Source organism: Coenobita brevimanus, chromosome 40, assembly GCF_032717465.1.
Source record: "Coenobita brevimanus isolate Jiangsu-jjx chromosome 40, ASM3271746v2, whole genome shotgun sequence".
Classification (NCBI taxonomy): Eukaryota; Metazoa; Arthropoda; class Malacostraca; order Decapoda; family Coenobitidae; genus Coenobita; species Coenobita brevimanus.
In genome coordinates, this window is record NC_136993.1 from 62,607,587 (window position 1) to 62,629,884 (window position 22,298).

General features: G+C 41.1%; 1 protein-coding gene across 1 annotated transcript in view; it reads right to left on the bottom strand.

Moving 5' to 3' along the window:
* The window catches only part of LOC145397238 (glutamate receptor ionotropic, delta-1-like), a 33,751-nt gene extending 11,828 nt beyond the window's left edge, over positions 1-21,923 (bottom strand). The window contains exons 1-9 of the mRNA XM_080270433.1: positions 21,829-21,923; positions 15,220-15,399; positions 14,490-14,553; positions 14,075-14,253; positions 12,123-12,272; positions 9,216-9,406; positions 8,081-8,255; positions 5,817-5,969; positions 418-503 (exon numbers count right to left, since the gene is read on the bottom strand). Of these exons, the coding sequence (XP_080126559.1) occupies positions 418-503; positions 5,817-5,969; positions 8,081-8,255; positions 9,216-9,406; positions 12,123-12,272; positions 14,075-14,253; positions 14,490-14,553; positions 15,220-15,399; positions 21,829-21,923 (1,273 nt within the window). The remainder of the gene's footprint in view (positions 1-417; positions 504-5,816; positions 5,970-8,080; positions 8,256-9,215; positions 9,407-12,122; positions 12,273-14,074; positions 14,254-14,489; positions 14,554-15,219; positions 15,400-21,828) is intronic.
* Between the last annotated feature and the right edge of the window lie 375 nt (positions 21,924-22,298).

A 22,298-nucleotide genomic window follows, 5' to 3' on the forward strand; every position in this document is an offset into this window, starting at 1 on the left:
CACCGGATGAAATCAAGATGCGCATGCTTACATCTTATTCAGAAATGCTGCTGCTGCAAAAGTATAAATGAATAAAGATCATAACAAGGGATTTTTTTTTTTTTTTCAACAAAAGAGTGGAATAAAGAATTCAAATGAATTTAGGAAGTGGGTGGTTATACAGCATGGGCCATGTCAATGAATACTGCCGATGGCATGTCTACTTAGCTTACCCTTTTCCTACGGTGACCGAGTTGTTAGCATTGCTAGCAATGAAACTACCAGCGCAACAGCATGTGGGTTTGAATCCTGGTGAATGCATCTGATGCCACTCGATTCAAGTGTGCATCCACCCTCTATAGCTTGCTAGTTAAAATGAGAACCATGGCAAAAACTAGGAGAGTAACGATAACTGGGTGATGGAGCGGATATACTCACCAGAGAAGGGTCTAATGAGTGCGAGGTGTGCAGGCAGACGTGCTGGCTTCAGTGACGTGATAACCGTGACGTCTGATGGGTACGCTCTGAGGAAGAAAGAAACATGCTAATTATGAGCTATATGTGGGACGAATTACACTCTTCTGTTTCAAATTTCTAAAGAACTGGAGGTAGATTGAGGTGATTGTCAGCCACTGACTTTATATTGTGTTACCTTTAAGTGATTCCACACTGTATGATAAATCAAGTGGTTTCTAGTAGAGCAGGACACTATTTCTCCCGTTGGGTAGTAACCATATAGCCAACAGAAGGCATTTTTTTTTTTGTGTATTAGGGTTATAATTTTTTTACAGCCTTATGTTCCTGTACCTCAAGTCGATGAAATTTTGCTTAGAAACAAAGAAGCCCTTATTCTCCTCAGTTTAAAAAAAAAAGGTCACCCCGAAAAAAAAAATCGATTTTTGCAAGTGTATAATAATTTACATGTATAATAATAATAATAATAATAATAATAATAATAATAATAAAAGAGCTTATACAAATGCATTAATACTTAAAATCACTGTTTATTACCTAGAATAAATCTAAGCTACATTTTGGCTATGTTTCTGCAGGCTGCATATAGTTCCTGTATCACTTTGATTGCACGTTCTGAACTGATTACTTCTTGGTATCTTGAGTAAGGATGGCTCCTGCTTCCAGTGATTCTGCAATGAGTTTAGTGCTTTTTTGTAAGGTTTCAATATTGCTGACAAGTTCTTGAAGTCATTTTCATCTGATTAGTAAACCAGTACTCTGCCCATTCGTACGAAATAAATCTGCATATCTTCTCCAAAGTCTTCCTTGTTGTAGGTATGAGAATGAATGCAAGGATAGCGAGAATTGCTCTTGAATTCTACCTAGCATTACTGATATTTGGAATCTTGTGAAAGTTACTCAAAGGAAAATGCCCTTTTTCTTCAAAGAATCTAAACACTCGTGTTAAATGGTACAAAAACTTCATGTCATCTTTCCATCTTGACTTATCGAGGATCTCTTCTGTTCCCTTAACAACCTGTGATTTTAGTTTTTCATAACTCTTTATTACTTGAGACACATATGGATATTCGATGTTTGGAGAATTGGTGTTAGTGCCAAGTTCTTCATCCATCACCAAACGGAGAATCCTGTCCAGAATGTGATGCTGACAACCGATAAATTGTGGTTTGTTGAAACTCTTATCGAGAACATTTGTTGTAATCTGTCAATAACTCCACTCTTGTTCCTAGTGTTAACATTGGTTGTATCAGCAATGATCATTTTTATTCCATGTCATAAGTTGTATTCATCAGTAACTTATGCACTTCCTTCAGCAATAGTTTCAGCCTTGCCATTTTCCAAACGCTATACATCCAATTTTATTTCGGTTCTTTCATTTTTAAGTAGTACTACCTGATACTCATTTTCATCAGTCTGCTTTCCATCGAAATGTAAAGACCATGTTTCCAACTGTAACTTTTCAATCATTTCCTCCTTCAGTGTAGCAGCCTCCTTGTATATTGACTTGTAAATTGCTGCTTGACTTGGAGCTGGAATGTCAGTATAATCATGTGACAATTGTTACCATATTTTAGCAACTTTATTTGTCGATACTTCAGCGGATGTCACCGAGTTAGTTGCAACTTTACGTTTGTTGTGTTTTCTGTTTGGTGCATGATTAGTTTCATCTTCATCGTACATTCGCTCTCATCATATTCGGTGCAACTACCACTAGATGAAAGATCGTAAGATGTTGATGGTAATATGGGTTCATCAGGTAGTTTTCGTCTTTTTGAAGGGTGAATGGTTTCCTTACTTGCAACTTGACCTTTAGAGTACCCCATTTCTCCTTTGTTTTGCACTTGTAGGTGGTAGAGTTGTTTATAGTCAGTGGATAACCATTGACCATTTACTAATGTGATATCAAAAAGTTTATTTAGGGCATCATATTTTTTCCCTCTTGACACATTCATCGTAAGATTTTAGCACCCTGTCAAGCTTTGCTTGTATTGCTTGATCTGACACTTGTGGAAAGTTCAATTTATTCTCTCATAATTTTGTAACCTCTTTGGAAATTTCGACTTGTCGTTCTTTTCTTAACCCGCCCCGTCCCGACCACTTTTTGACCACTGGTACCCCCCAGTCCCGACCATTTTTCGACCCTTTTTTTTTTTTTTGCTAAAACTTTCGCTTTTGGTGAGAAACATCGAAAATTCATAGAGAAATCGCTCACCTGAGGTTTAAAATACTCATTACAGGTAGGAGAGCCTCCTTACCTTACTGGGTTTTCTATCAGGCTGGCACCAAAGAAAACGAGTTCTATGGGAGGATAACTATTTCACACCACTCATAAACGGTATTTATTTATTTACTGTTACGAATTTATATGTAGTACAAGAGTATATTGGTTTTCAAGCAGTAATATAGGCATTATAAGCATTGTTTCACTCACTAATACCTGACTTTTTTTTGCCACATTACCTGATCATCATTTCTAACTGTTTCTTCCTCTAATGCTATGTAAAGTTTGTCCTCCACATTGATATTGATTGGGGAATCACTCTGGCCCTGAATTTCGTACCGTGGCATGACATGGCTATACTGGCCAGGTCACTGATAACAGGTGAATTGCTGAGACAATGGCATGCAGGGGGGGGGAGGAGGTCATGCTGGGTAAGGCATTGTCTCTGCCTGGCATCTTGTTGAGGAAGATGTCACGTGTATACGTACCAAAAATGACTCGCGAAAATTGAAAATTGTGGAAATTATGAACCTTGCAATTGCAGGACGTTGAAGTACGTCCCCGGGATTAGCTGTGACAAAACGTGAGGACGTGGAAGTACGTCCCCGGGACCCCGCGGGTTAATTTAATTTTTGCTCCAAGAAACTGATAACGTCCAACAACTTGCATTTGGTTTGGCATTCTGCATTTTTCTTCTAATGGAGATTCTTCTAAAAGCACAATTCTTCTATGTAACAGCTGGAACTGCACCAAATTATTGGTCTAGACATCCTTGTTCTACTGTACGATAGTATCACTTTTGTGTGACATCATGATTATATGAAAAATAAAAATATTTAGTATATAACAGTAACACACCAAACAATTATTTTGCTGACTGTTCACCTGCAAACTGCGAAGATAAACTTTTAGATGCTGAAAACTGCAACCCATTTTATATTGAGATAATTCTAGAATGTTCTAAACAATGTTAAATCATACTAGAACGTTACAAACTGTTCTGGAAAGTTCTAAACCGTTCTAAAATCTTCTGTGCAAGTCCATAAAGTTAAAAAAAAAAATCTATATAATGAATAAGAAATTGATAAAACTTGTGTGTGGTAACGTTAAATATATGGTAACCTATTTTTTTTATTTGGGGGTGACCTTTTTTTAAAACTGAGAGGAATAAGGTCTCTTTTCTTTGTTTTAAACAAAAGTTCATAAATTCATGATACAGGCTACCTTTTATTTGAAAGAAAAAAAAAAGTGTTATAACCCTAGTGTGTATGTGGCCTATAGAAATTCAGCTATATCGAAAGTGTGGTTTTGGTTCACTTTTCACACAGTGCCATTCAAGGAAGAACAACTAGTAAATCTTCCCTTAAATATCTGAGCCAAGCAGCCTCGCTTCAGGTTTTTATGCTCCCGATGGGGCAGTAAAGGAGTGGGTAAAGGACAGGTTCCAAATAGTCATTAGTAGCAAGGGGAGGCTCAGTGTTAGCATATTCATCTCGTGGTGAGCGTGCCCCAAGTCTAGGGTTCGAGGCCATGCCAGATATTGCAACTGTATACTGGTAGAATGTCTTTCCTGATGCTTGCATATGATCGTGCCCTGTTAGTTCTACCGATGACTTTATCACACATAAACAGTCATTACAATACTTTAACCTTCATTTGGATCGCTTTTCCTACAAAAAACCTTCTCCAGTCACACTTCGCTAAGATAAGGAAAGATTAATTCTGACTCTCTCTTCCACCGAGAAGCTCCGGTCCTGAAGTGGGTCTATATGGACTGGTACAGAAAAAGACATATTGTTTTCATCTTTTGCTTATAATGAACACCAGATCAATTATATATTCCTTGAAGGTATTATGACTAATCAAACCAACACCACAAATTAAGTGCAAAACATTGTTATGGTATGTGAATTTGTTAATTGTACAGTTTTCGCTGACTGACAATAATTACTAAACTATACTAGATGAATATGAAAAGTTGAAAATTATATGGCAAATGTATAACAATATATCACGTACTGAGCAGAACAGTATCTCTCTCTATACCAAGTACTGAGCAGAACAGTATCTGTCTCTGTCTCTGTCTCTGTCTGTCTGTCTGTCTGTCTGTCTCAATACAGTGGAAAATATTGAACAGTATACAATATTCTGTGCAGTACAGATTTTTTTCGTAGTCCAGGAATGATGATGTAAAAACAAATAAAAATGACAAGAACTTTTGCCAATCTCTGTAGTGGAATACTAAACAATTTATTTTTATTTTTACAATACTTCACCTTATATAACATGTGTAACTGGGAAGAACGGTGAATACAAAGTGCAAGATTAAATTATTTTACTTCTATGACGAATGAATTTACGTCATCTCTAAGACATTGCTAGCTGTAATATTCAGTCAGGCCATTAAAAATACTTATTTTATTTACGAATTTAGTAATACAAACCAATCGCTTCGACAGCCTACTGTTGAATCCACATATTTCACGTGATAGCATTCACTAATCCCCGCCTTTAATTCCCAAAAATGACAGCTGGGACAGCCATAAGGCAGACGTGCATCATGTATTACCATAAGTCTGACAGTGTATACACCCTGTACACATCATTTTCCTCAAAGTTGTTTACTTGAATATTATGGGTAATAATTCATTTTAGGCACATTTAAAATTAATAAATTTCATTAAGCCGACGTAATTATAACAATCCATTTTTGCTCTGGGGGTTGTTTTTTTTAGATCTTCACTAGTTTATAATATCCAGACATTTAACCTGCAGAAGGGTGGCCACAAGCAAATAACCTCAATGACACTATATCCCTCCATAGGATTTATATAAACAGAAATCGCCACCAGATAAGAATATAAGATTATTTGAGTTTGTGCTATGAGTCTGAATCATCGTTTGCGTATATGCACTATCATCCTTTTAGAGAACAAGATGTTTGCTTCAGCTAAGTATAATCTAAGTCAATAAATCAAATAAAATTAAGGCCCTTAGTTATAAAGTACTCGGCAGAGCACTTGTACAACTACAGTTGTTTTTAATCGTCGCCATCTGGATGATGGTGCAATGAGGTGTGTTCTCATGTCACCACGACTGACCTGCTGTATCGTAACCACTACACCATCAAGCTCCTGACCTTAGGTAATTGACGACCTTTAGCCTGCCTGGTGTGGGAGCGATAACGGTGCAGAGGTCAGTCTCCTCCCGCTGCAGCTGTCCGATCATGCCCGTGAACTGGCCGCCTCTCTCATCACCGAAGTACCGGTCTGGATCAGCGTGAAGGTCAGGACTGTGGGTTAGGAAATCTCTAAGCATTATACTGAAAGTGTTATTCTTGGTATTGTATTCAAAGATGAAATTACTATCAGCCAGTGAAAGTTGTTTGAAACTGGAGTGATTAACTGTTATTTTACATCAATCTCTCCGATGATTGGAGCATTTATAAGGTGAAGAACCATTTCTGGGTATTATGTCATCTTTGTAAAGAACCTGACTCATCTATCGATTGATACTGCCTCTGAATGATTATCTACTTTGGTTGCAACTTGTGTAATGGGGTTAAAGTGATTTCTAATAAACACTGCAGTATGGCGAATATCCTAAATCACGTTAAAGATTGCCAGCATTCCGATGGATACCCAAGATGGTCTCCACACAGCTAATGTTACCATGCGAATTAATGAATATGCAAAAACACACAAATTTGTTTCTTTGTGTCGTTTGACCTTTGACCCAATAAATCACATCAAAATAACTTAAAAAAAAAAATTGACTGCGGATATTTGCCCAAGGAACATTGTACCAACTTTGAATTGATTTCAGGAGTCAATAAAGGAATGGCACCAATGTGAAAAATGTTTGGGGGGGAAAAAAAAAAAGACCAAACAAATACGGCAGGTATTCACACTACGGTGTGCAGACCTAATATTTGGTTCAGCGTGGCTGACACCTCGCAGGAAAGGGATTAGAAACATTTTCCATTGACCATTTGTTAGAACTTAGGTTCAGTACACAAACCTCTCTTGTGCTGACACGAATGAAACACCGTCTGTTCTTGGGGTCAGGCCGGGAGGGGGGTGATGGGGGGGACGAGGGTCCCAAGCCTCTCCTATCCATGAATGTAAGGTGAACTGTAGTCATGTAATTTTTATTTTTATTTGTTCATAAACAATGAATAACCGTTTTTAATTATGAAACGCCACAAACATCCTCTATTAACATATATAGGCTACTATTGACCTATTAAAACATATCCCAAGTGACTGTATCTTGAAAACAATGCCAGCCAAAATTCATCCACCCACCCCACAACAACTAAACCCAGCTGTGGGCCTGCGTCTGATCTATGCCTTCGATATGTCAAAAAAAGGGGCGCTATAGTGGAATCACAAGACTTGGACGTTATAAATAAGCTATTGGCCTGGATGTTACATTTCAGTAAATGCATTCAATATTCTGTCATTCATTGTAGTAACAAAGAAAGATCTGACTCAGTTACTTGGATGTCTTCGCACACAGCAACACGTAGAATAATATCGTTCAGGTTCAGCTTTATTGAACCTGTGGCAAGAATTCGTTTATTGACTGCACGGGCTATGCCGGGATTTGTTCGTTTCCTTATTTTTGGCCAGATATCACCCTTCGCTTGCATCTCTATGAGAATATCATACAACTAATCGTATATACTACTTCCAGTTCGATTTAAAATGCTAACATCAGTTTAGAGAGGGTTCCTGCACAATGAAATATGCCTGTATATATATATATATATATATATATATATATATATATATATATATATATATATATATATATATATATATATATATATATATATCCCATTGGATCCCAGGGGTGCTGGGCGAGGCATTGCACTGGGTGGGTGCTAGGCGTACCGCCCTCCGCCTATCGGCTCATAGTCGTGAAGCTCATAGGTCCCTACCCGGGGGTTCCCTACTTCAAAAAGACTTGAAAAATCCCAGTTCCGTCCAATATTCTTGACACTGGGCTCCAATGGGATATATATATATATAATATTTTTAAGTCTTTCGCTCCCATCCTTCTTAACATCCTAATCCGAAGATGTTTATCTTTCGGAACCATCCCTCCATCTCGGCCTAACGATCCTAAGTACCCCTTGGATTATACATTTATTAGAGCTCTTACAACCATCGGGAAATAGTTTATGAAAAATGCTTAAGTTTATATTAAACCCTTCAACACATATTATTGGTACACTTCCAGGTCCAACGTGATGTGGCCTTTAAAAAAGAGGAATAGCTTACCTTACATCATGTGACCTATAAGAACCCAATTGTTTGATATAAAGATTTCATATCATTTAGCAGTCTACATTATAAAGAGACTGGTGCCTATTAACCATATATACAGATAACGTACGTAAAGTTGAGCCTCTTTGAAAACTCTGTAATGAGCCTCCAGTCCAAAGAGTCTCTGGCGACCACACTGGAGTTGATCTTCACGTCGGGTCGGCGGACATAATCTATGTAAGGGAAATACGGTACCACCACAACCCTAAGCGTCCGACCCATTAGGTTCCATACATCGGCTATAGCTGGAAACAACAGACTTTTGTAACTGACCGTATTATGTTAGCCACTTATGTTGTCAGTATGCTCAATAATATTCTAAGTCAGAAATCTTGAGAACCTTTCTATGCAAGGAATAAATAATGGTCACATTGTGTTAATGCAGCTAAAAGGATTTTTTTTTGTTTTAATACCTAATTCTACATATATGTAGCAAATAAATGACTGAAATATACTTTGGGTGTTAAATTATCCATACTCTGTTACGAACATAAGTAATGGGATGTGGCGGGTGCGATGTATTTTGTCCTGCGTGCATAAAATGAAAAGGGTAATATAATCTCTGTATGCTGCAATATCCATTTGGTTTAGCGTTATTTGAACTTGATAATGAAGAGTAATTATCTTTCTCATCTTATGGGAGGGAATAAGAAAAACGAATGATAATACATACCTTTGGGAATGTTGAAAACTGTTTTGTATGTGTTGTCATTCCAGTGGCCTGTTATTTGGACACTTGGCTCTCCACGGCTGCAGTGTAGACACTTACGGTACACTAGTACCTCTTGCCTCATCGCTGTTCTAAGTAAAACGGAAAAGCTTTAACATGTCTGCCTTAGTGTTATGAAAAATTGTCAGACGTACTGTAGATAAAATAATGACCTCTCATTACCAACAAGGTGTGGCATTCATATCAGCCAAGTAGGTTAGGATCAATTTTGTCTAAATGGTTTTACATATTTTCTCATCCTTTTGGTTCCTTCCTTACCGTGATATTGAGATGAACTGTCACTGAGGTTCTATGACAGTTGACAACGAAACGAGTTAACATTAATATATCGTGTAGGACAAGACACTGCAACAACTATACTGTAGACCTGCATGAAGTGTGGGGTAAGCCTTTACCTGACAGTGCGTTATTACTTTCCCATCTTATTTTATGCACAAAACGTTCCTTAAGCCCTAAACAAACAAAAATAACATACCTAATTTGGTATGGTTTCGGAGGGGGAAGGAAGGGTGTGGTTCATAAACTGGGAGGTGTATTGCGAGGTATATGGCGTGGATGGTGTTGCGGAGGCTTGGGTGGAGCAGGACTGCCTCCACTCCTGCCTTCCCACCCACCACCACCACCCGCGTCTCAGGCAGCTTCCACAACCCACAACGCTCCACCAGCCTAAATGAAAGAGCAATAAGAATGTATGGCATCAAATAATGCGCGTATGACGAGAGTACTATTAAATTTCTAGGTGAAGACTGGGAAACTATATATGCAATAAACACAAGTTTCGCGGGACATATTGCTCCACTAAAATCTGATACGTGGGAGAGCCATGGTTATATAGGGGAACTCAGTGACTGATATTTTTGAAAATAACATCCTTGGCTTTGTGTGTGTGTGTGTGTGTGTGTGTGTGTGTGTGTGTGTGTGTGTGTGTGTGTGTGTGTGTGTGTGTGTGTGTGTGCGTGCGTGTGTGCGCGCGCGCGCTCGTTCCTGATTAAGTAATCGGGACAATAAAATTGCTGTATAGTCTAATGTACTAGGTTAATGGATCATACAAATTGAACCCCAGGCGCACGGAACTTTGTGTGTTTACTACAAATACGTGTAAATATATGGTTATAATATCTGAAAGAACGAGGTGCGAAATTATTGATTTCAGGTGGCAGTATGAGGAAGGCTTAGGGAATTTATGACTACAGAATCAACACGGAGGTTGGGATGCTGAAGGAAAATGGGCCATTTCGATTACCCTGGCAATGTGAAGCGAGTGTAGTGTATGCATTGCAAACACATACGATGGTCCATACACTCGTACTGCCCATACCCTGTCACCCAACTGTAGGACTGTAATGTGCTGAGGGATGGAAATGTCTCTGTTACCAGTGTTTGCCCTGTTTCATGGTGTTGACGAGTAGCCTACACATGATGGCGCTGTGCATCCTGGGTGGAAACGGCTGCAGGGTCCACCCGGGAGTCAAACCTCGTCATATATCCCTGTAACTTGTGACAAGGACGCTGGACCAACCCTGGTAGGGCGTTGTCTACCTACCACAACGGGATTCCGGATCCTTACATGTTTATGTACTGTTGTACATCTGTTGGACAGCCCACAGATGTACTGTTGTACATCTGTTGGCAGGCCCGTCGACATGTAGTCGACGGGCCTGCTCTGCAAGACATTCTGGGGTTAACAACAAAAACAACAACATCAAAACGACAATGCTGCCTCAATAATTTAGTAAATGATGCATTGGCTTAAAAAAAGGAGACACTGTAAAGCATGAAAGGTTATGGAAAGCAGCAAATGATGCAGGATAAACTCTGGCAACGCTGACTAAACCGTTCCCACAAAATGCATAAATTCTTAAGCTGCGTATATGGACCAATCGGTGCATGATAAGGTGAGTCAAAGGAGGAAACAGATTGGATATTGCACAATGTTTGGGAAAGGTGATTGTTTTACTGTAATCTTATATCAAGGATAGTGTTTTAACCGCCCATTTCTAAGTACTCCTTACCAAGAAAATATAATAGCTTGATGGCAGAAAAAAAAATTAAAGTGCATGGAAGTTAAACCTATGGACAGATTCACCTGTAACTTTGTTGCAAACAGGGATGTAATTAATGAAAACACAAGGGCAGCTGAAGACACGAATATATGTATGTACAGACCTACAAGGGCTCTCAGTTAAGCAGGCATGACTTATAAAAGATGGAAATGCCATCTGTCCGACGGTACTATGCTATGTAGTGGGTCTAAATACTAAATAATGTGGAATAAAGTCAGCTTTGGAAATTGATAGTGTTGCCATAAAAACTTAGTACACAACGTGGATTAAATTAAAGGTGTGATAAGTGAATAAGCGGTTGCTTGGAATATACTGTGAGCGTAAGTTAAATATAGAAACTGAAACTTTTGCCTGAGAAACACCACCTGAAAGGCAATGTGAAGGCAAGCGTAAACGTCGAGTTCTAATGTTCTAGACAAACCATCCTTCCACGTGTTACTGGACGAGGAGCTGAAGCTCTAGTTCTTTTGCGGTGACGCCTTTCCCACTGGTAGTCAGTCATGGTTCAGATGTCAGCATCTGATCTTGCTAAGGGAGGAGGTCACCAGGACTGATTGCAAATGAGGTTGACCTGATGATGCTTGGCCCTCATTGGCTGCATGAATTGGAGATTACAACAGACAGGTCTTTTGCAGTCAAGTGAACTGTAGTGAATTTTGGAGTGTACAATAAATGACTCAGTGGATCACTAAAACCAGATTGGTTGCATCAGCGGTGAGAGCTGTGGCTACCCAAGAATTTATACCATCCTACCACCTGTAGGAGACAATCCCTTATGATTTCTGGCTGCTCGTTCTTTGCAGGAAGGTTTACCTTGTGCAAGTATTTTGCCTGTCCACTCCTTGGGATTCTCAGTAAGCCCCATGTAAGCTGCCAATTCCCAGTTCTATTGAAAGTTATTACCTTGGATTGAATAATTGCATCAGTTGCTTTCTCTTTTATAAAAATTTATACTTTTTATCTTGAAGGCAGGACTATTGGTGCTTGCTTCAGTGGAAGTACAGAAAGTTTCGTGAGCAGAGCTGTTATCTGTGTTTAGGTTGGTAATTCTGGTGTGGAAGCAAGCTGGTCAGCATGGTGTTGGGAGTCACACAGTGAAGGAGAGGTGGAGAACAGGGTTGTTCTTCATATAATAGCTTTGTGTAGGTCTTCTTGCCCTAATACAAATACTGAAAGGTTTCATGGAGATTGTGTCTGATACACTAAGGGAGGTCCTACTTATAAACAAGATATTGAAAAATTATACATTACCAGGATTCAAATATAATGTACACCTACACTGCCCTTATGTAATATTATATACAGCTAAAGTGTTTTACCTAAGTGCCATGTTGGTGGAGTTGTCATTATCGTTGCTGATGTGTATGATAAGTGCCCGACAGATGGTCTTGGTGTCCCCCCACAGCGTATGGGGGAGGTCCTGCTGCTCCACTGGCCCTGCCACCACCACCACTCCGACGCTCACACACCTGAATAGAGATTGTTAGACCAGGTCAAACGACTTTTATTTACACCTTGCTCCACTTAGCCTTTCATTCAAAGGACATAAAATATAATTTTTTCTATTCTCAAATTTTTCAGAGCATATCAATATACAGACCTCTTTGGAAATTGTGCTTACTTATGCTGCTTTTCCCCCACTGATGTCCTTTTTTCAGCTAAAACCACTATGTATTTAAATTAATTCCTAATTTAAACTAATTCACGCGCCTGTCTACCAACACAAAGTCAATCAGTGCCTACTGCCTATCCAATTCATGCACTATATATGTATACTTTCATTTACCTCAGAAACCATTTTCATTGCCCTATTTATCACCTTGCATTCAAGTCCCTCACAACCATTACCCATTCTTTTTACCAAAAGCAATTTATGTTCACATCCATTATCCCCCTCCATATTTTATCACTGATTTGAAAATGTATTCAGTACATTGCCCAGAGAAACTGGTTATGTTCCACCTCACTGATTACTGTGATCATAGCCTACATAAATTTTGCATCCAACCTCTTTGCACCAGCCCACACAAAGTCCCACAACTTGCCTTTTAGCAGTAGGCTAGTGCAGTCCCTTTCTTTGTTCTACATACTTATGTTCTTTCCCCTTTTCTCCTCTTCCCATACTGTAAAGAATTAGTTTCGCTCAGGCAGTAATTCCTCTTTCCCTGCATAGTGTATTGCAAAAGCCTTAACAGAACTGAACAGTTACAGTGCTACTGTTAATGGACAACTAGCACCTTGAGGCCCTATCGGGCAGCTCAGGACGTGCAAAAATTACAGCCATTTCTGAACCATACTTTCCTTTCCTCGAAACCAGCAGTTTATGTGCCGATGCATGAAGCTGCATGATGCTGCACAAATACATGAAACTCCACAGAAATGCCTCGCCGTAATTTCAGCGTAATGTAACACCAATGGGAACAATTATTAGGGGGTCAAAAAAACGCTTTAAAAAATTTAAATGAACATGATGTTGAAGCAGGCCCACCTGTGACTCAATTTCAACCATCCTGCCAATTTTCATTGAAATTATATTTCCAGTTTTGGCTGCACACACACACACACACACACACACACACACACACACACACACACACACACACACACACACACACACACACACACACACACACACTGGGAGGTCACTTTAATATGGTGGCTGGGCTTGAAATGTGACTGGCACTGTCACCTGCTCTGGTGGCCTGCTTACATTTGTAGGGTTCGGCATCTGTCGATCTCATGAACCAAGCACCCTCCCCCCTCCTTGCATTACTAGTAGAGGAGACCTGCTGGTGATCTTGCCCATTCAGGCTCATCAGCCATCTTGGCAGGGTTTTTGCTTCCCCAACTGTCTGCCACACATGGCATCCCATTTTGGTAGGAAACGGAAGTCCTGGGCACTGAGTGGTGCTGCACAATGCACCCTGCAGCTACCAGCTCACCTCTTTGGTTTCTGTTTTGGTTAGATAGTCAGCCTGGTTAGGCTCGACCAGGTCAGTCAACTGGTCATTTGTTGGCTAGAGTTAAGTGGGCACTGGGGAGCTTGGTGATTCCTATCATCCCATAATCACCCTTGTGTGGTTTCCCTGGGTTACTTGCGTATACACGGTCACTACCTCTGGGGTTGCCAGGTGTGTTATCCTTAGGATATTGGCTCCCTTCGTTGGGCTCCATTGTGGGTGGAGGGGTGGGGAATAATGTATTTTTTTCTGTATGTGGTTCTGTTGCATACTAATCCTGTTGAGGACTTTGCACGTGACCCTGGACTTGCAGACGCTCCATCTTTGATGGCCACTTTGAAGCCTTTTGAAGCTCTTGGGGTCTGCCCTCTTTTACCCTACTATCCAACCGGGACTTGGAGGAGCTCACATCGGGTTGGTGCAGCTTTGGGGTCAGACTTTGACGAAACAATGCCTGATTCATACGTGAATTATCTATTGCTGAAATTCTCTGTGGGTGGGTTAGTGTTAAAATTTGACATTTTTGGATTGTGCCATGTGATTGTTTCTGCTTGTGGCCTTGGACCTAAAATTCCTCTCAGAGGGATGGAAGCATCACTGTAGAGGTGCCCTCTCCAGATGAGACCTCCTGTCTACCAGCTCTGACCTTTGTTTCTGGTAATGTTTTCTGTGTTCCTGATAATATTTATAGCCAGGGTAAGTGGGTCATTATTTCCCGTAGCCTACTTCGATACTTGGACCGTGGTTGTTGGAGGAACTGCGATCTTTTGGTGTGATGACTGTTGAATGCCTGTAGAGGAAAACAGATGGTATTCTGACCCCAAATTTGACCTTATTCCAAGTTAACATTGCCTGGTTCTGTGAAACTCGCTTGGTTATCACTTCCTGTGAAGCCATATGTGCTGACCAAAGTTGAGTTTTCACTGACAAGGGTATGTACATGTTAGCCACTTTTGCTGCAATTCACAGGCTGACCTTCCATGTCTCTTGTGGTGGCTCAAGACTAACTGGTGACTGTCCAGGGTCCCTCAAATGCTATCATTGTGGGGGTCCCCATGTACTCGCTTCCTGCAGGAGATTCTGTCCATTCGTACATGATAAGATCTCATTTCGTGACGCAAAGAGGAAGGTCCAGGCTCGTTTTTTCCAGCATGTGGTTACTTATGCTTCTATCATTTCTGGTGCTCCTGTGTTCTTTCCTCTGTCTCAGAAACTGACTCGATCTATTCCATTACTCACTTCTCCACCTGGTGATTTGCACGATGCTGTTCCCCAGGTTTGCAGTGCTTGTAAGACTGGTTTTTGCCCACCCTCTTGTCAGACTGTTTCTGCCTCCACTTCGGTGGCTGAAAGTTTATTTACATCTGTGGTGGTGGCGGATGTCCACGTTGATGTATCTCCTTGTACTGCCTTGTCCAACCTCCCCAAAGGACCATCAGTACCTGGTGAGAGTCACCATGGTTCTTCAGAGTCCTCTGAGCCTGAGAAGTGTCCACCAAAATTCTCTGTTGTCGATCCTTGTGTTGACCTCTCTGCTGCTCTGGAATCTAGCCAGGTGCAGGCTGAAGATGGCGTTTCACTGGTGTTCCAGTTTCGACTTGGGAATGGTGATGCATAGATTGTTGGTGCTTCATTTCTGCCACATGGGATATTATCTTTGTAGGTATCTGCTCTTGTGGAGTCTGCTTCAATTTCTGAGGCTTCTGCTTGTGGACCTGGCAACCCGACTTCACCTAGGGCAGCCTGCAAGCCGATTTTCATGATCTTTTCTTCCAGTTCAGAAGAGGAGTATTGTAAAACTATCGTAATCCTCTTCCTTACGTTTGCCTTCTGATGGTCGGCACATTGTATGAGTTCATTGTACTGGGCAAACTCTTTCTGAGAGCCTTCCTAAACATCAATCCAAACTTACTTGCTCAACAGGGGCTTTCCAGTTCTGCATCTTTTCCTGATCCTTCCTCCAATATTTGTTCTATCATTCAGTGAAATTGTCAAGGATAACGTGCCAGCTGAGAGGATTCACGTCATGTTGTTGCATGATTTCGCCTGTATGCATGTCCGTCCAGGAGACCATGATTTGTGATTCTGTTGCTTTAGGTCCTTTTGGTTACTGTGCCTTTTATTCTGGTCCTGTTCCAAGCCAAGGTCATCATAGAAGTGCTGTTATCTTCCTTCATCATGATCTTCCATTCACTCATCTGGACCTTCTTACTCATCTGCAAGGCATTGCCGTCACGGTTTTTCAATGCTGTTGATATTGTTACGTCCCTGTCCCCACACTGCCACAGGCTCCAACAGCAGTAGTACAGAACAGGAAGGACGTTGCCCAGTGAGTTGTTCTTCCTATGGTCAGACAGGTGTACAGTACACAAGATCAGCTGAGGCGAGAATAAACACTGGCTCCTTATGGTTCACTATCTTTATTTTCCAAGTAATTCCACTTAATGATTTCCAACTTCACTTCACTGTTCTCACAAGCACTGGAGCTATACGCATTTTACTGATTGCAATTACACTTAATGCTTAACAACACTTCACCATTAGTACATTCAATGCATGCCAATACTTATTACACAAGTACCGAAAATAATCTTGACTGACTGTAATTACACTTATTGCTTGACACTTCATTGTTTTCTCAAGTTCCAGTGATACACAAACTTCAATAACTCGTTACTCTTTGCCACTGTTTTTACAAGTACCGAAAGTACTCAATCTTCACTGACACCACACTGACACTGCACTACACCAAAACCGACTGCACTTCACACAAACTGACCTGAAACCCAACTAAACTTGTAATAATCTCTACCCCATCTTATATAATCTTGCATTATTCAAGAATTGTCTACATTCTATGAGAACAACAGTTGTCCACTTGGATATAAAAACATGTAAAGAGTTTTCTTACATTACATAACACCCTAAATCATTTACCACATGAAAACTCGCCGCATCCCATTGACGTATATATACGTCCACACGTTTTGTCACTGTGAGTCCCGTTGACGTATATAAATGCGCATGAATTGCAAGGTCCCTAATCTGCACAATTTTCAATTTTCACGCGTCATTATTGGTATGTATACACAGGACACCTTCCTCTACAAGATGCCAGGCAGGGACAATGCCTTACCCCGCATGACCTCCCTCCCCCCTGCACATCATTGTCTCGGCAATTCACCTGTTACCAGTGATCTGGCCAGTAAAGACATGTACCATGGTACAAAATTCAGGGCAGAGTGATTACCCAATCATTGACAATGTGGAGGACATAGTTTACATAGCATTAGAGGAAGAAACAGTCAGAAATGATGATCAGGTAATACCACCAAAAAAGGTCAGGTAGGTTGATGTGTTTGGTGAGTGAAGCAATGCTTATATTGCCTATATTACTGTGTGAAAACCAATATACTCTCGTACTACATATAAATTCATTCCAAATAAATAAATAAATACTGTTTACGAGTGGTGTGGAATAGTTACCCTCCAATAGAACTCGTTTTCTTTGGAGCCAGCCTGATAGAAAACCCACTAAGGTAAGGGGTACTGCTACCTGTATTCGTATTTTAAACCTCAGATGAGTGATTTCTCTATGAATTTTCGATGTTTCTCACCAAAAGCGGAGGTTTGAGCCCAAAATTTGTTTTTCCAAAATTGGTCAGGATTGGGGGGAGTCAGTGGTGGAAAATCGGTCGGGACGGGGCGGGTTAGATTACGTAATTTAACAAGCAATCACATACATAAAACATTATAGAGAAAAAGAGCAGAAAAATTAATGCATAACTTACGAGATAACTACGCTCACGAACAACAGGCAAACTGGCAACTCTGACTCGTACTGATACGGAACTACTGTACACGAAATGCAGAGAAACTTCTCAAGCACCCAGCTGGCAAATCTCACTTCTTAACGCTACCCCTTACCTAGTTCTTTGTCATCCCGACAAAACTAAACAGTATATACAAACATAAATCTTAATCCTAATGAAACATCCAACTATAAACAAGATAATCCTTCAACTTATCAGGTCTTCTTCTATGCTGCTTCTGATGATGTCCTTGCTCCTCCACACAGTTCACTCCAACAGGAAGGTCTTGGTCCTCTTCTTGATTCGCCTTTTCTCTTGGGGAACTGTCACCATCCTCTTGCATTTCAGCTCCTTGGTCCTCCTCAACATCCTCGGCTGTGGGTGAGCATGATTCCTCGGAGACGTCCCAGCTGTACTGTCCTGGCCCATGGCACTGCCACAGATGGTTCATGTGTACCACCATTGGGCGAGACTTCCTGTCTCCCCGAATCCGATACGTTACATCTGATATGCGGTCCAACATGGTGTAAGGCCCATCCCATAGGCTTTGCAGCTCTGTTCTTGTTCCTTCTTCCATTTGTGCCAATCTTCTGTCTTGTGCCCTGACATCCCGCAGAACCAGCAGCCTTCTCTGGTCTTCTCCTGTTCCCTCTTCCACTTGTGGCAGTCCTCTTTTCTGTGTCCTGGCTTTTGCACAGTACCAGCAACTTCCCTCAAATTTTTCCTTTTCACATACCTGCCCCTTTCTTGCCTTGAATCCTGCACTACGACCTGCCTGAAAGGTGGATGTACAGGACCTGATGTAGGACTCAAATTCTAGAGCCCTAGCTAGTGCTTCTTGGATGCTTCTTGGTTGTGCCTGCTTTACTTGCACTTTCAACTCTGCGCAGTTAAGAGCATCGATGAACTGGTCTCTCAGTAGAATAGCCAATAGGTTAGGTGCTGCTCCAGGGTACACCTTGTATACCATACTCTCCAGGTCATGAGCAAGCTGCTGTAGGGATTCTCCTCGAGCCCGTACACGGCCCCGGAATCTTGCTCTGTACACCTCAGTCTGGTACATGGTTCCATATCTGTGCTCCAGCACTTCTACTAGGGACTGATAGCTGTTCCTCTCCATCACTGACATCTGACCCAGAATTTCCATTGAGGCATCCTTAAGGCTTGTAGCAAGCCTCACTGCCTTCTGCCTATCATCCCACCCATTCTGATCCACAAGTAACTCAGACTGTGCTTGGTAAGCTTCCCAAGATACTCTACCATCAAATTCCTGAGGTTTCTTTTTAATTGGACCCCCACTATAGCCATGCACTTCACTGGTTTGGGGCCTAAAAACTGGGGCATCATAATTAATGCCAGGACTTAAACCATCTGCATTCTGATTATTCAGCCCTGTAATGCTACCTTTAGATGCCTGTGATCTGTCAAGATTCACCATATGCTGTCCATTCCTTTCATAAGCTCCCTGTACACTAACCTGAGGCTCAGCAGTGCAATATTTCTCTACAGACTCAATTTTCTCACTAATTATCTTAACATGACCAACTACATGCTTCAACTGGTTATCTACATGCTGTCTGCACTCCATCACTATTTCCTCACTAATCTTAAGCTGGTTTTCCACATGCTGTTTGCACTCCGTTACTATTTCCTCACTGTCTTCAACTGATCGTCTACATGTTGTTTGCACACGGTCACATTATTGCTTTTACTTCTGTTGCCATAGCTCAGCGTATACCTCCTCCTTCAATTGTTCCTGTTCTTCCTTCATTTCCCCTATGAAAACATCTAGCTGTCCTTGCATCCTCAGCTGTAATTCCCTCTGTTGCTCCTGTAGTGCCTTATGAAGCTGTTCATATCGTTCTTTCTGTTCTTCGTTCTGTGCTTGCAATTGTTCTTTGATTTCATTCTTCTGTGCCTGTAATTGTTCTTCAAGCTGTTTCTGTCCTTCACTTTGGGCTTTTAATTGTTCTTTGTGGTCTTCACGTTGTGCCTGTATTAGCTTCAGGATTGTCGCCAGAGAAATTTTCTCCTCCTGCCTAGCTCTAGATCTTGTCTTCACACCTTCTGCTTCCATGTCGAAGGTTAGTCTCACTGCAGCCCTGAGATAATAATCCCACACTCCTGACGCCAGTGTTACGTCCCAGTCCCCACACTGCCACAGGCTCCAACAGCAGTAGTACAGTACAGGAAGGACGTTGCCCAGTGAGTTGTTCTTCCTATGGTCAGCCTTAGGTGTAATGTACACAAGATCAGCTGAGGCGAAGATAAATACTGGTTCCTTAAAGTTCACTGTCTTTATTTTCCAAGCAATTCCACTTAATGATTTCCAACTTCTTTTCACAGTTCTCACAAGCACTGGAGCTATACAGACTTTACTGATTGCAATTACACTTAATTCTTAACAACACTTCACTGTTAGCACACTTAATGCTTGCCAATACTTATTACACAAGTACCGAAAATAATCTTGACTGACAGTAATTACACTTAATGCTTGACACTTCACTGCTTTCTCAAGTTCCAATGATATACAGTACAAACTACAATAACTCGTCACGCTTTGCCACTGTTTTTACAAGTAGGCTACCGAAAGTACGCAATCTTCACTGACACCACACCGACATTGCATTAAACCAAAACCGACTGCACTTCAAACAAACTGACCTGAAACCCGACTAAACTTGTAATAATCTCTACCCCATCTTATATAATCTTGCATTATTCGAGAATCGTCTACATTCTACGAGAACATCAGTTACCAACTCGGATGTCAAAACATGTAAAGAGTTTTCTTACATTACATAACACCTGAATCATTTACCATACAAACTTAAATTACGTAATTTAACAAGCAATCACATACATAAAACATTATAGAAAAAAAGAGCAGAAAAATTTATGCATAACTTACGAAATAAATACGCTCACGAATAACAGGCAAACTGGCAACTCTGACTCGTACTGATACCGGAACTACTGTAAACGAAACGCCGAGAAACTTCTCGAGCACCCAGCTGGCAAATCTCACTTCTAAACAATATAAAGTTTGTAGTCTTTATCTTCCCCCAAGTACTACTGTCGAAAGTGTAGATCTGGAACACAAACTTCATAGTCTTCTTTCTCTCTCTCTTTTTCTAGGCGATTTGAATGTTCATCATCCACTGTGCGATGAAAATGAGGCCAATTATCAAGGTGTTATGCTGGCATCCTTCTTGGAGGATGAGTAGTTGGGTGTTTTGAATTTCAGTGAGATGATGCATTTCCATAGCAAGACTGGAGCTTTTACTGATGCTGATTTGTACCTGGGCCAAGCTTTTTTTTACATTTTTCTGGGGTGTGTTGCCAGATTTGGCAAAACACTTCCTTTCTGGCATATGAATAGGGCAGACTCGCCATGTTTCATGGAATCAAGTTCCATTGACTATCCTCTGAATGATTTTGGCTCTGTTAATGAGGCAGTGTCTTACTTCACTGAGTGTTGTGCACAGCGGCACTGTTATCTATTCCAAGAACGAAAGATCAGTTTCCTAAAGATCCAGTTCTTTGGTGGAACTGGGAATGTAGAGCCAAACTAGTCGCCTTCTCTCGGCATCATCGCCACTACTGGGATCCTCGGTATTTGGTGTCGTATCGGAGCGCGTGAGCTCATGTGTACTGCATATTAAAGGAGGCCAGACGATCATCCTGAAAGGGTTGTTTCCTTCATCAACTCAAGGACTTCTCTCACTCAGGTGTGGAACTGGGTGAGAAAAAAAAATCATGGAAATTTACCATTCCCTCTCCTTCTTTATCATCATTAGGTGGAACAGTGGCTGGTCATTTTGCTGTTGCAGAGTTGCTTCTCAGTCATATTGCCAGCGCGTCACAGATAGATACAGATTCACGTTCGGCATGCCACTATCCACGCTTAAAATCTCATGGTCTCAGTTTTGCCTCTTCTGTGTGGGGGAGGGGGGAGTCTTATAATGTCCTTTTTCTATACCTGAACGTCGGCAGTTTTGTTGCATTGCCGGCATTCCTCTCTTCGCTGTGATCATAATCCTTTTGCCTTTTGACATCACATGCTTTCGTCTTTGCTGTCATTGTTTAATAAGGTCTGGTATATTGGTGAGGTTCTGGCTTGTTGGGGTGCTCCTGTAGTTATCCCCATCCCCAAGCCAGGTAAGCATCATCAACCGGGTACAAATTCTCTACCAGTTCCTCTGATTTCTTGTATGTGTAAACTATACCATCAGTAATGTAATATTTACATGACAATTGTTGATATGATAGGTGAGTGTAGTTTGGTGGTAAGGAGCACCAGGTGACAGCCGGTGAGGTGCTGCTCCACCACCTGACCCACCATCTCGGCTACTTGCTCTACGCCCACCCCATCAACACCCACGCCCACTACCTGCTCACTCACGCTCATTTCCTTCGCAACCATAATAGCCATCGCCACCATATACCACCACACTCCGTTACGACAGCATTCCATGTTTGTCTGAAAAAAAAATTAAAGTTGAAAAATATTGAGAAAGGTACCAATGGATGGACATGAGTCACAGAGTTTTTTTTTAATAGAGCCTCTGCGTATAATATAATCACAGCACGAACTAGAATGGCACTCAGTAGAGCGCATACCTCCGCCAACGCCCTATCTCGCACTGCTAAAGAAAGTGAAAAAAAAATCCTAGATCCACACCTTTATCTGGATCTGCACCAAAATTTAATGGAGTGT